Here is a 14,047-nt window from a genome sequence, read left to right as displayed (position 1 = left end):
TCCTTTAAAAAGTAAAACGCATGGCGAATTATGATCATATGAAGAGTGACGTCAGGCGATGTCTTTAAATATTTATCATCGGTTCCTGACTGCCGCAACGGCATTCCTGAGAACTTTGAGAAAGCAAAACATGAGCTGAACATACACCCAGTGCAGGCGAGGCGGAGGCTTCGCACTGATTAGAGTCCATGGCAGATGACACCGTGCCTTTCATAGGAGACACTGGTTACCTCGGGTTTCTAAAGTCAATCATCATTATCCAATGGACTGAATATGTTTCATTACAACGGAGTGAGGAAAACGATGGACGTCAGAAAACCTGAGTCTATGGATTATTAGATCATCTCACAGACTCACCCAAACTATTTGAACTGTCTTGGGTTCTACTTTTCCAAATGAACTTACATGTACCAATGTTCGATGTTCAAATTGTTAACCAATTATTCATCATAATAGGAACAATTGCAACTTGCGCCCATATTGATGTCTTGGAGGAACATTTCACCTCGTGGACTGTCGCACTAGGATGCTGCTCGAGTCCGGTTCCACCGGGAGACACCGCAGGCAAGGAGCCGCCAAAAAGGAAAAACATGCCATTCTTTAACCCATGGAGACATGGCATATAGATTCCTCTCATGCCGAATCGTGCCATCTTCAAATAGGTTGAGCAAACGATTTATTTTTATATTCACGCTTTCATTGTCCCTCACTTATTTATGCTACAGCTTAATTTTTTGTTGTAGTACAATCATGACCAACCAGAGTTCTTCTGAGGAAAAAAAGTGCCTCCGTTATAAGAATGTAGGGAGCAAAAAACTTCTGCAGAAATTACATGATTGCACTTTCTCCGCGGACATGAGAATTGCTCGGGATGGGACACCCACTCAACAAGGATCAAAAAATCATGCTCGAAACCAAAGTAAACATTATGCCTTCTCTAGCACTCACTCGCGGACTAGTATTTCTTCATCTGAATATAAGTTAAATAATATCTCTGTCGCACAAAAATATGGAAACAAGAAGTTACCTAATGCACTTATTGTCGGCGTAAAGAAGGGGGGTACCAGGGCGGTGCTGGAGTTCATTCGGATCCACCCAGACGTGCGTGCGCTCGGGACAGAGCCCCACTTTTTCGATAGAAACTATGACAGAGGCTTGGACTGGTACAGGTAAGAAACTTCAAGATCATTTGAAGAAGAAGAAGAAAAACAGCTATTTAAAGATTTGATTATTGACCTGTTGAGCAAATGCTCTATGGGGACCTTTCAAAGTCAACTGCATAATGAGCTTATAATATTAGCTTCTTCATATTATGCCCTCTCCTAAGGTGTCACTGAAGAATTCTTAAGCTAAAGTGTGTACTGTACAGTACAGTAACAGCAGTCCTAGTACAAAACCAGTGATGACTTCTTGGTATAAGCTCAACATTTGCGATGTCAGATGCAAGGTTGCATGTTCAAGCCACTTGGGTACTATCATAAGACATATCCATGTGGTTAGGTACTTGAAAGCAAGTTAAATTAAGTAAAAATGTGTTTCCTGAATGAAAATAGATAGTATAGTGTCCCTCCCTGGACCCTAGCACATCATGCACCTACGATCTCTCTGATTACACTTGAATGTTTACCCATTGAATTCAGTCTACTAGCATTTTGTACGTTGCACTTGTTCTCCTGCCCCTATTATCTTGTTATTTCATACTGTACCATATTCATTGGATAGACATAATATGTCAATATCCCATGTGATAGTTAATAGAAAAAATGAAGAAAAAAAAACAGACAACTCAGAAGTAAATGGGGGAGGAGATGTATACTTGCTTGTTAGTATCAGTAAATGTATCTGCACACAAGAACATTTTGTTTTCATGAAAGTCTCTAGTTCATGTTTAATGGACGTTAATCACTTTGTGGCTTTTGAAGGACTGAGGAGCACATGTCCATCTAGGCCCTACCACCACTTGTCTTGCTGTTGACTGTTGATATATTATAGTCCTGATGATGACCAGTAAACCTCCTACAGATCCTTTAACCAGTTTGTCTGTGTTGTGTAGAGAAATGGCCTTAAACTATGATATTTTTAATTTCGATTTCAAATCTCAGTATTGCCTCCCAAATATAGACGTATTTGCATGTTTTGTTGGTAAAATGTGAACACTGAGATAGAGAGGGATTGGAATCGTTCGCATTATTGTAAATTGTACTGCCAACCCAGGACAAAAGTATCGCTTGAGAGACCAACAGTAGCCTACGGTGTTGTTGGATGAAAATTGCCACAAAATGCAGTTACTTAATTAATAATAAAAAAAATCTGGAAGAAATGCAGATCAAGTGTAACAGATCAGTTCAGGGCAGACTTTTGATAAACCCTCCCCAGCAGGAACATGGATAATATTGATTTATGACCACTGATAAAGATCAGACCCCTCCTTCCCTCTGACAGTTTGCTGCTCAAGAGTATACAGACAATGGGACACTAGAACCAGCTAGGCATTGCTATCTCTGAGTCAGTTCATGGATGTGGATGTCCTAGGAGAATACGACTCCCAGGGACAGTATCTGCTCTCATCACTGGCAGTCTAAAGCCTAGTGCTGCTGAAGATGGGTTATTAAGCAGGTGTTACATTCTCCTCGATGACAGAACATTGTGCTGTGGAGTAGAGTAGAGGAGGGAACTCTAAAGGGCCATGTCTACACTTCGCTGAGAGAGCCCACTGAACAAAGAATGTTCCATTAGCTGGTGTTCTGCGGAAAGTCCTGTCAACTGAAATCACCAGGCAGCTCTCCTAAGTCCAGTTGTGTGTTCTGTTCACTCTTCCATCGCAGTATGAAGCCATTCACACCTGCTGTGCCTGCTGTAAGTCAATTGAGTCAAACTCACTCATGGAGAGCTGCTCAAATCAATACAAGGGGGCTACTTACATTCAGTATTGAGACATTATGATGACAGGAGTGGGACATGACATTACAGTGACATCGTAGTGCAGTTTTCACATAGTTACCACTGGAAGATTAGTACAGATGACTTTCTTGAAAAAGCATCATACATTGGGATGTAGAACATGTTCTGTCAGGTTCATGAATATTTTGGGGGGATTTTCATCATGTTTAGGAAACAATGAATTAAGAGATGTTAACAACACACACTGTAGGGTGAAGCAGGTGTTATACTGTTATAACATGGTGTCAATGATACGGTAGCAATTGATGGCAAGGTGTACATGTAAGTTACACATACAGTAATCACACATGTAAACAAACATTTACATAAATAGATACATACACACACACACACACACACACACACACACATGCACGCACATAGGCACACACACACACACACACACACACACACACACACACACACACACAAACACACTACAAAATTCATCAATACTATTTGTGGGATGATTAATTAAAATGCCACAGAGGCCAGGGCATATCAACAGTTTCCCTAATCCTTTCTGAAAGCAATTTTATTTTAGCCATTGACATCTTGCTATAAGAGGCACATAAATGCCAGCAGTAATGAGCAAGATAAATTGGCTGATTACGTCAAAAGTTCCATATAAAACACCTTTAATAATGTGTTTTAAGACGGTCTCATTCTTTCATTTTATTTCACTCTCAGTAATGACAAAGGCCATCTATTAAAATCAACAAGCATTTTCTGGATTAGTTAGACCTCTGGCATGAGTGAAACTTATGAAAACTAGAGTTCATGTTAACTGTTCCAAGCTTTAGATAATGAGATCTTTACCATCATTGATGGCACTACAGTACAGTATGATACTTTTTCCTGTTTTATTAATTGAAGAGTCACTTGTACAATGCTCCTCCTGTATGCAGTTGGAGTGTTCATTACTGTATCTCCTGAATAGAAAATACCCATGTGGCCTCATTAAGTTTGTGTGAGACTCCCCATAACTATGCAGTGTATGGAGGCTATGGTGGACATTATACTTCAACCAATTTCCCAAACACTTATGTATGGCCTCTTCTTCCATTTTCAACAGGGTCATAAAAATCATACAAATACGCATCACTACACACCCGAACTTAAAAGGTGCTTCTCAGCTCTATTGATTTTTACCGCAGTCAGAGGCACTTCATGTAGATTACCTGAAACATTTTCAAATTGTGTAAGAGGCCTTTTAGCATTCGCTGCAGCCAAGAATATTCTCCTGGTCCACCGTAGTAATTGGCTCAGGGATAAGAGGAACTCTGAAATGCTCCAGTCAAAAAGGTTGACAAGGACAGAAAGTTGGATGGTCCTCATTTAACAAGGAAAACGACACGTTGCACTGTGTAAGATGCCTAGGTATCTCTCTCATTATTAATGAGGAGTCTCAATACCAATATAGCAAGAGACATCTTGCAGTTAACATTAATTACAAAAACAACTCCCACTAGGAAATGTACCCTAAGTATGGTACAGTGAGGTTTTGATATTGTGATTTCATGGTGAATGAATAAGTAATTAGATAGAGTTGCCAGCATAAAGAGGATTCCAAGACTGTGATTCCAGGACTGTCATTTAGAGCTGTTGAGTGCAGTAGGCCACCCTGGAGGAAAAACTTACAGTGACATAATGCAGAGAGAGGGTATCTAGAATCACTTACCCATGACTGCATTCATTGTGTGTTTATATACTGAACACGTAGTTCAGATTGCAAACAACGTGTTCTTTTCCTATTGAGTCATTTTAGGTTAATTTGAATGTGCACAACTCACATCATACTGTGTGTCTGAACATACACAGTACATAGTGTGCATTGAAACAAATGCTAAGCCTGGTGTCGCTATCTCTAGCACATTTCAGGTGTCTGGTGAAGCATTTGCATTTCAGCCACAGACTGAATGAATCTTAGCGGCATCTCATTATGCGTTGGTAATGTTCCCATTATTCCCTGCAGCTTTGCAGAGAGCCTTTTGATCAGACAGGGAAATATGACAGAGGAACTAACTTAACTGAATACATTGTGAGGCCAAGCCACCATGCAAATGAAAGAGTGTTCTGTTTACATTGTGTTCCATTGAGATTGGCAGTAGAATGGCAGTTAATTAATCTGGAACATTTACACAATTAACAGAAATGCTCATCTGAGGATGTGCAGCTTGCCAGCCTTGGATTTCAGAGGCCTTCCTGAGAGTGTCTTCATTTTGGAGAAAGTTGGACACTTTCCCATGTCAGACACAGTAACAGCATTTGGCTTACCTCAATTCCACGCTTTATCGCTCTAGGAGACCATTGTCTCTCTTTGCCCTATGTGGATTAGAATATGTGCTGTTGTTTCTGTGAGAAGCAGTTGTCTGAATCAGAAATAAGCTATATGAGGTTAGACACAAGTTCTTGTCTCTGTAAAAAGTGCTATACAAACACATTGATTGATTCAGACTCTTCACAGAACAGTATACAGGTAACTGTAAAATAAAACAGAACTAAATGATATAGAGTTTTGATAGCAGGCCTCTCTGTGTATGTTGCTATTCTAATATATTTTCCTCACAGATAAACAGGCCTTATGTGTTCGATCGTTTAGAATGTGTTTAGCCCTGAGCTTTTTAGATTTGATTAGAGAGCTGCTCATTGCCAGTGAAGTTGAATTATTATACCTGCCCAGCTGACCTGGCTGCAATATTGCTGTGTCCGCCTGGATTGGTCCTTGTTAACTCTTAATTGACTTTCATTGAGGCCAGCTTCTGTTGCTGACTAGTGATTAATGGTCACGACATCGTCCCAGCAGAAATATGAGTGAGTGAAATATTAATAAGCTCATATTTTCCACTGGAGACAGAAGGAAGCTATTCCCTCTTATCAAGCAGGAGGTGAATTGCAATTGGTAATTAGGCTGTGCAGTGGCTCTGAGTGTGCTCAAACACATTGTAGTCTTTAGTACCTTCAATTCTTACGTAGGTGTGCAAGTTTGTGAATATGCATCCCCCATGACAATACATATATGACATAGCCTTAGACTTAAACACAAAGAATGATAATAGATATCCCTAGATAGTTATTACGGTACTCACTGTATTGATACCAAAGTGTGAAGCATTACAAATAAAATGTTTCAGAACAAAAGCATTGGATGAACATACTGTAAATACAGTTTCTGTCTTCAGTTGGCTGCAGACTAGATCATCTTTGTGCCTCAGATGATCTGACACTTACTGATTGTAAAAAGAACTGTAAAAAGAAAACGTAAAAAATAATAATATATATAATACACTTTGACATCCAATATTCACCAATAAGACAAAAACACTGAGAAGGAAACATCCCTCCTTAGTCAGTGAGCACTAAATCGCAGACCTCTACTACCTGCACTAATCTTACCTAGTTAGTGCCTCAAATAATGATAAGCCATGAGACTTTGTAACTGAATATGAAGCTTTCCTAAATGACCCCTTATGCCAGCCAAACACAACAGATAATGAACACTTTTGGCATGCCCCCTGTTAAGACCGTAACTCACATGCAGGGTATTGTTTAATGGGCAGGGTTCATTATTAGTCTCTTTGATGACAGACATTTCTGCACTGGCAGAAGATAGGGACCACTCTGTAAATCTCTTTTGTCTGTCTTTGCTGGAACGCTGGTTGATGATGGAACCATGATTGATGGTTTCCAATTTAAATCCACAATCAGATCAGTCCTAGCTTGTGCGTTACTGTCCAATCCTCAAACTCATCATAAAGCTCTTAAATTGGTACAATGAGGCCCAAATTAATACTGTTGAAAACATTCTGTCACCTCAGCCTCTCAGATGTCACTGGATGACAGTATGCAGCACATGGAGAAAGTTAATAGAACGCTGCAAAGCTGTCAGGTTCACGCAAACACTCTCTACCCTGGGTTCGAAGAAATACCCATGTGATTTACACTAGTAATTGTCTGAACCATGACAATGCCTCACATCTATTGACATACAGTATATTCTATCCATGTTTAAACATGTGTATCCATGTTTGAGCTAAGCCTTACAGAGACCACACACATGATGAGATGTGCATGGGCTTGTTACATTCATTCTTGCATAAAATAAGAACTTATACATACCAAACTATATACAGTGGGTTCGGAAAGTATTCAGACCCCCTTACATTTTTCACTCTTTGTCATATTGCAGCCATTTGCTAAAATCAATTAATTTCATTTCTTTCCTCGTTCATGCACACACAGCACCCAATATTGTCAGAAAAACACAGACTTGTAGACATTTTTGCAGATTTATTACAAAATAAACACTGAAATATCACATGGCCATAAGTATTCAGACCCTTTGCTCAGTATTGAGTAGAAGCACCTTTATGAGCCAATACAGCCACGAGTCTTCTTGGGAATGATCCAACAAGTTTTTCACACCTGGATTTGGGGATCTTTTGCCATTCCTCCTTGCAGATCCTCTCCAGTTCTGTCAGGTTGGATGGTGAACGTTGGTGGACAGCCATCTTCAGGTCTCTCCAGAGATGCTCAATTGGATTTAAGTCAGGACTCTGGCTCGGCCATTCAAGAACATTCACAGAGTTGTTCTGAAACCACTCCTTCGTTATTTTAGCTGTGTGCTTGGGATCATTGTCTTGTTGGAAGGTGAACCTTCGGCCCATTCTGAGGTCGTGAACACTCTGGAAAAGGTTTTTGTCCAGGATATCAATGTACTTGGCTGCATTCATCTTTCCTTCAATTGCAACCAGTCGTCCTGTCCCTGCAGCTGAAAAACACCCCCACAGCATGATGCTGCCACCACCATGCTTCACTGTAGGGATGGTATTAGGCAGGTGATGAACAGTGCCAGGTGTTGTCCACACATACCGCTTAGAATTAAGACCAAAAAGTTCGATTCTGGTCTCATCAGACCAGAGAATTTTATTTCTCAGAGTCTGGGAGTCCTTCAGGTGTTTTTTGGCAAACTCGATGCGGGCTTTCATGTGTTTTGCACTGAGAAGAGGCTTCCGTCGGGCCACTCTGCCATAAAGCCCCGACTGATGGCTTGCTTTCTAGAACTTTGTCCCATCTCCCCGCTGCATCTCTGGAGCTCAGCCAGAGTGATCTTTGGGTTCTTCTTTACCTCTCTCACCAAGGCTCTTCTCCCCCGGATGCTCAGTTTGGCCGGGCGGCTAGTTCAAGGAAGAGTCCTGGTCATCCCAAACTTCTTCCATTTAAGGATTATGGAGGCCACTGTGCTCTTAGGAACCTTAAGTGCAACAGAATTTTTTTTGTAGCCTTGGCCAGATCTGTGCCTTGCCACAATTCTGTCTCTCAGCTCTTCAGTCAGTTCCTTCGACCTCATGATTCTCATTTGCTCTGACTTTACACTGTGAGCTGTAAGGTCTTCTATTGACAGGTGTGTGCTTTTCCCAATCAAGTCCAATCTATATATTTAAGCACAGCTGGACTCCAAGGAAGGTGTAGGCCCATCTCAAGGATGATCAGAAGAATTGGACAGCACCTGAGTTAAATATACAAGTGTCACAGCAAAGGGTCTGAATACTTATGGCCATGTGATATTTCAGTCTTTATTTTGTAATAAATCTGCAAAAATGTCTACAAGTCTGTGTTTTTCTGACAATATTGGGTGCTGTGTGTGCATGAACGAGGGAAAAAATGAAATTAATTGATTTTAGCAAATGGCTGCAATATGAGAAAGAGTGAAAGATTTAAGGGGGTCTGAATACTTTCCGAACCCACTGTATAGTATGTATATGCACTAGTGTTGGTGAAAAATTTACTCAGGACTCTTATAACACACTCAATTCCCACTTGATTGCAAACATCAATGAAACAACACAAGTAAGGTCTGAGTCTATTGATTGTGCAGCAGGAAATGATCCAGAGCTGACCTTTACTTGATGCTGTGGTCTGCATGACTGATGTATCTGCTGTCTGTGTCTAGAGAAGTTTGACTTGCTCAATGGACCAAATTAGTTGTGGAACAAGAGAGTATTGTAGATGAGGTATTGAGCGCTGCTGTAAAAGTAAATATGGAAGAATGATAGTTGTAAATTAGTTTTTACCATCATAGAGGAAATAGTTCCTGTATCTTGTTGAATTGAATTGGGTATATTTACAATATCAGTGTGTGTGTGTGTGTGTGTGTGTGTGTGTGTGTGTGTGTGTGTGTGTGTGTGTGTGTGTGTGTGTGTGTGTGTGTGTGTGTGTGTGTAAATAGTTGCAGATACCTACTGAAACGTTTGTTCCAATCCTTTAATCCATCCAGTGTTTGATATAGACTGATATATATCATTAATCTATCAACATCCTCCACTGTAGCTAAGGTTCAGCCAGTAGCCCATACTGGAATCAGGAGCTAGGAGAAGATTTCCCAGTAGTGAAGGCAGCAGGAGTGATTATGACTCACCCCCTAGCCTTTCTTTTTAAAAGAATCAAGCAGCTACAGCATGGAGGCTCTCAGAAAACCTCCCCAGTAAATAGGCTTGCTGTCTTCCTCAGCTGCCAAATGGTGCTGTGTCACAATGCTGTGCTAAACTGCATACAACATGTCAGAGTAACCTTGTCATGTCACACAATTACACAGAGAACCTCCTGTCCTCTCCATGCTACCAACACCCTGATTGAAAAAGACAGCCATCCAAACAAGTAGGCCAGTGCTGATGGCCAGTGACAATTAATGTGACTGGAAGTTTTAGGTGTAATATGAGAGCATTGCATGGTGCCATTTTTCATTACACAGGATGGTTATGTTTACCGTAATGAAGAGAATGCCCCCAGATTAATTACAGTGTCCTTTTCCATTTGGAGCTAAAGGCAAAACAAAACACATCCAATGTTCTTGTTAGGAGACAACAGAGGCACTGAAAATGTAGCCTACAATATTTCTGATTAGATTTAGTTTTTTTTTTAGATGGTTATTTTTTATTCATTATGAATGAGCAGATAAGTTTAAAGTGGGGAAGTGGGGAAGAACAAGTTGAAGAATAATCTTTCTCCCTGCTGGCTGATAATGTTGAGTATTTGCATCTTTCACTGTAGAGGAGAAACTGGTCTAAATATTTTTGTTCAATGTTTTTTAATCAAGCAGATGGGGGTTAATTTAATCATATGTATATGTATATTTTATAACAAATGATAGTTCAAAAATAGTTTGAGAACAGCAGGCAGTCCATTCGTTTCTAAATCACTGGGTTATGGTAATATGGCATCATTTGTTCAGATTAAATCTGAGAGGGTGACTTCATCACAAGGGTCATGGATTAGATAAATGTTGAAATCCAAATGTATACACAATGTGAACCATATGAACGCTCAGCTAATGTATATGTTAATCCCACCGATTTAATTATTATTATTTATTTATTTTTGAAATATGTTTTTAGGGCATTTCTGCTTTATTGGGATAGAGACAGTAGAGATTGACAGGAACGATGGGTGAGAGAGAGAGGAGGGATGACATGCAGGATAGGTCAATGGCTGGAATCAAACCAAGGACCCTACGATTATGTGGCATGCACATTAGTGTGCTACGCCAACAAGCGCCCAATTTAATTAAAATTCTGTTACAGTAATAAAACACATTGATAAAGCTGTCCATGACAAATTGTTACAGTTTACTGATAGAGTCCAGAAGCAATCTAATAAGCACATTTACATGCTAATCTCATCATCCCCATCAGGAAAAAAATATATCTACGTTATGTTTCTGGGAGCCTGGGAGCTAGAATATAGTCCTTAGAAATGTATTGCTTGAAGAAAGGAGATATAATGTTTAGAATTAGAGGCAGATTATACAGTATAAAGTATGTACACCAACATATTTTTTTATATTTATGGGAGAGCCTGTACATGTGAATACATGGTTCTGGTATGCAGTTTATTTTGTTCATAATCAATCAATCCACAATAAATTCAGTTTTGTAACACTTAACATGAACTTGAACTCATACAGTACATGTGTAGTTTCACTATACTTTAATAAAACATTTTTGTTGTAACATACAGTAGTACCGGTAATTGTTTCAAAATCAAATGTGATCGAATTGACTGAAATTCATGCAACAGTGCTATTAGTATCACTGTGCTATTATCATCACTTCTCTGTCAGTTTCACGCAGCGTTATGCTCCTGTTCCAGGGATAGTGTTAGGAGTGTTAGACTGTCAGAAACACCATCCCTAAAATAGTCTAGGTTGTGTGCATTCACATTAATGTTGCATAAAATGACTGGATGCAGCTCTTTCTTTTAACAGCATTTGGGAATTGTTTAACTCAAAGAGGTGTCAGTCTCTAAAGCATAACTCAACAGTCTCGTAATGTCTGGCTAGCTTTGTTATGTATATGATCATGAATTATTTGAATCCCCCAAACGCATGTGAAGTACAAATGTCAAGAAAAAGTGTAAAGCCAAAGGGTGGTTAACTACCTACTGTAGTTTGGGGTCCATCACATGCGACCTGAGATGCGGTGGAATGTATTTTGCGTACAGTAAAGCTGTTTGTTAGGGAAGGTGCTATTCCATCCAATGAAAGATTAATGGTTGTCTGTGGCCCTGAGCTGGTAAGGCTAACTGAGACACCCGGGCGAACAGCACAAGATTCATAAATCAAGCTAAATGGATCAATATTTCTAGGACTGTAAAGGTAACTTATGGCCACCCTTACCTCAGGAAAGCCCATTTAGAGCTCACAACTTGAAAAACGTTCTTTTCTGTTCCTTGACTTCCTAGCAATAGTAAAGAGAATGCAATGTTTTTGAAACTTTGTACAGTAATTTCTTTCCTTATCAGTGTGAAATAGAAGTATTGTTGTGATCATTGTTTAGGATTGAGACAAAGGTGATTAGTTGTTACAGTAAATTATTGTATAAATGTAGTTTACATGTATGTAGTATGTATGTTTGTCTTTGACTGTTTATTCTGTGAATGAGGCTTTTCAGTAAGCTGTAAAAAATGTACTTTTGAATACTGAATCTCCAAACTTTTCCAGGGCTGATCCATTTCTAAACCTTCTTGCTCCTAACATAAGAGCTAACTCCCAGAGCAACCAGAGTATCTACATTGTCCTTTATAAGGACATAAAGGCCCCACTACACTTTCTTTCACTATGCATACTCTTTTTCTCAGATATTAGACATACTTTGCACAAACTTTAAGATATCACAGATTTTCCCTAGAAACATTATGAAAATGATGGCCTACTTAATGTGACCCAGATTTTCCAAGGTGTCTTTTTTCTACTGGATCAGTAATACAGGTGATGGTGATGGTGATTTATGACCACATGTCTAAAATGTGATTGGATAATTTCCCTCAGCATTACTGTCACCCAAGAGATAAGGAACAGGAAATGTTGTAATGTAACTTTTCCAGACAGAAAAATACTATGTATGATTTATTTATATTTCATTCTCTGCAGGGGACTAATGCCACGGACTCTTGACAGCCAAATCACCTTGGAGAAAACCCCCAGCTACTTTGTTACCCGGGAGGCTCCCAGGCGCATCGCCATGATGTCCCACAATACCAAGCTGATCGTTGTTGTGCGTAACCCAGTCACCAGGGCCATCTCTGACTACACACAGACTCTGTCCAAGAAGCCCGACATCCCTAGCTTTGAGGAGCTGGCCTTCAAGAACAGGAGCCAAGGTCTTGTGGACACCTCCTGGAACGCTATCCGCATCGGGATGTACATCCTCCACCTGGAAAACTGGCTCCAGTACTTCCGCCTCTCCCAGATCCACTTTGTGAGTGGTGAGCGGCTGATCACGGACCCAGCAGGGGAGCTGGGCCGCGTGCAGGACTTCCTGGGACTCAAACGCATCATCACTGACAAACACTTCTACTTCAACCGAACCAAAGGCTTCCCCTGTCTGAAGAAGCCTGAGAGCAGCAGCCAGCCCCGCTGCCTGGGCAAGTCCAAGGGCAGAACTCATGTGCAGATAGACAGAGAAGTCATCGAGGAGCTGAGGGACTTTTACAGGCCTTTCAATATCAAGTTCTATGAGACGGTGGGACATGACTTCAGGTGGGATTGAGATGTACAGTTAAGAGCAGGCAAATATGTTTATTACAATGGCTACCTCAGTGGAGTCATTCGATCATAAAGAGTATACTGTATATGACTGACGGTGAAAGTCAGTCCACTGTCGAAAATATGAAGGGGGCACCTTTACTTAGTAAATCGAATTTCTCTTTAATGTTTCAAAATACAGTGCAAGCTTATTAAGGTATGTGTAGGTCAAGATAATCTGCCACTCACTTTAAGACATTTGATATGATTATCTGATTTAACATCATGCTGGTTTTGCTATCCAAATAAAGGTTCAAGAAATGCTACAATGCCATTCAGTCTCACAAGTATTTATCAAACAAAAGATTGTGTTTCCTCACAAAGTACTGTCTCCTTACAGTAAGTAGGTAAGTAAGTAAGTAAGTAAGTAGTAAGTAAGTAACAGTACCTGCTTAGAGGTAAAATACAGTCAATTACAGTAAATACAGCAAATGTTATACTCTACAGCTTAGCATATCATATCATGTCCATGAATTTAGCTACACCAAACTCTAATGTTGTATGTAAACTGTGAAGTATGGCTGTGCATATTCAGACAATAATGAATGTGAAAACTATTAATTAAGGCCTGGGCTACATGGTGCGGATTTGTCTGAAACGGTGAAGATTTGATATTGTTTGCACCTCACGGCTACACGACTCCGCCGAATTCGTGAGCTGAGACGATGATGAGACGATAACGCTGGGAGGGTGTTTCCGTATCGTTTTCGGAGTCGTGTGGTCGGCGATTGGGTGCGTTTTTCGATAACGATGGACACCCATAAATGTATTGTGGTTTCCTTAATACTGTTCAGCACTTGGTTACATTCAATGCATGACTTGTGCTATATAGGCTATAGGCGCATCAAAGGTCTATGCATTAGGCACGTAACATCCATATGCTGTATAAATAAAGAGATTGATTGATGTATGCGCGCATTGCGTGTGATCCAACCATTCAGAGCAACTCTTGTGCTATAAATAGCCTACACTTAAACCAGTGCTGTGATATTATTTATCGTCTTAGAAACATCTTAGCAAGAGGCA

The 14,047-nt window shown here is 40.1% G+C and overlaps 1 protein-coding gene across 1 annotated transcript; it reads left to right on the top strand.

The window, feature by feature from the left end:
• Positions 1 to 591: 591 nt before the first annotated feature.
• Positions 592 to 12,986, top strand: hs3st2 (heparan sulfate (glucosamine) 3-O-sulfotransferase 2; the record flags this gene model as incomplete). The annotated part of the gene is made up of 2 exons (XM_080524546.1): positions 592 to 1,169; positions 12,368 to 12,986. The coding sequence occupies exons 1-2, from the start codon at positions 616 to 618 to the stop codon at positions 12,984 to 12,986; spliced, it is 1,173 nt and encodes a 390-aa protein (XP_080380672.1). The 5' UTR covers positions 592 to 615.
• Between the last annotated feature and the right edge of the window lie 1,061 nt (positions 12,987 to 14,047).

The sequence above is a fragment of the Nansenia antarctica genome (assembly GCF_963989245.1).
Source record: "Nansenia antarctica genome assembly, chromosome: 2".
Classification (NCBI taxonomy): domain Eukaryota; kingdom Metazoa; phylum Chordata; class Actinopteri; order Argentiniformes; family Microstomatidae; genus Nansenia; species Nansenia antarctica.
This window is presented reverse-complemented; position numbering and strand designations above follow the sequence as displayed.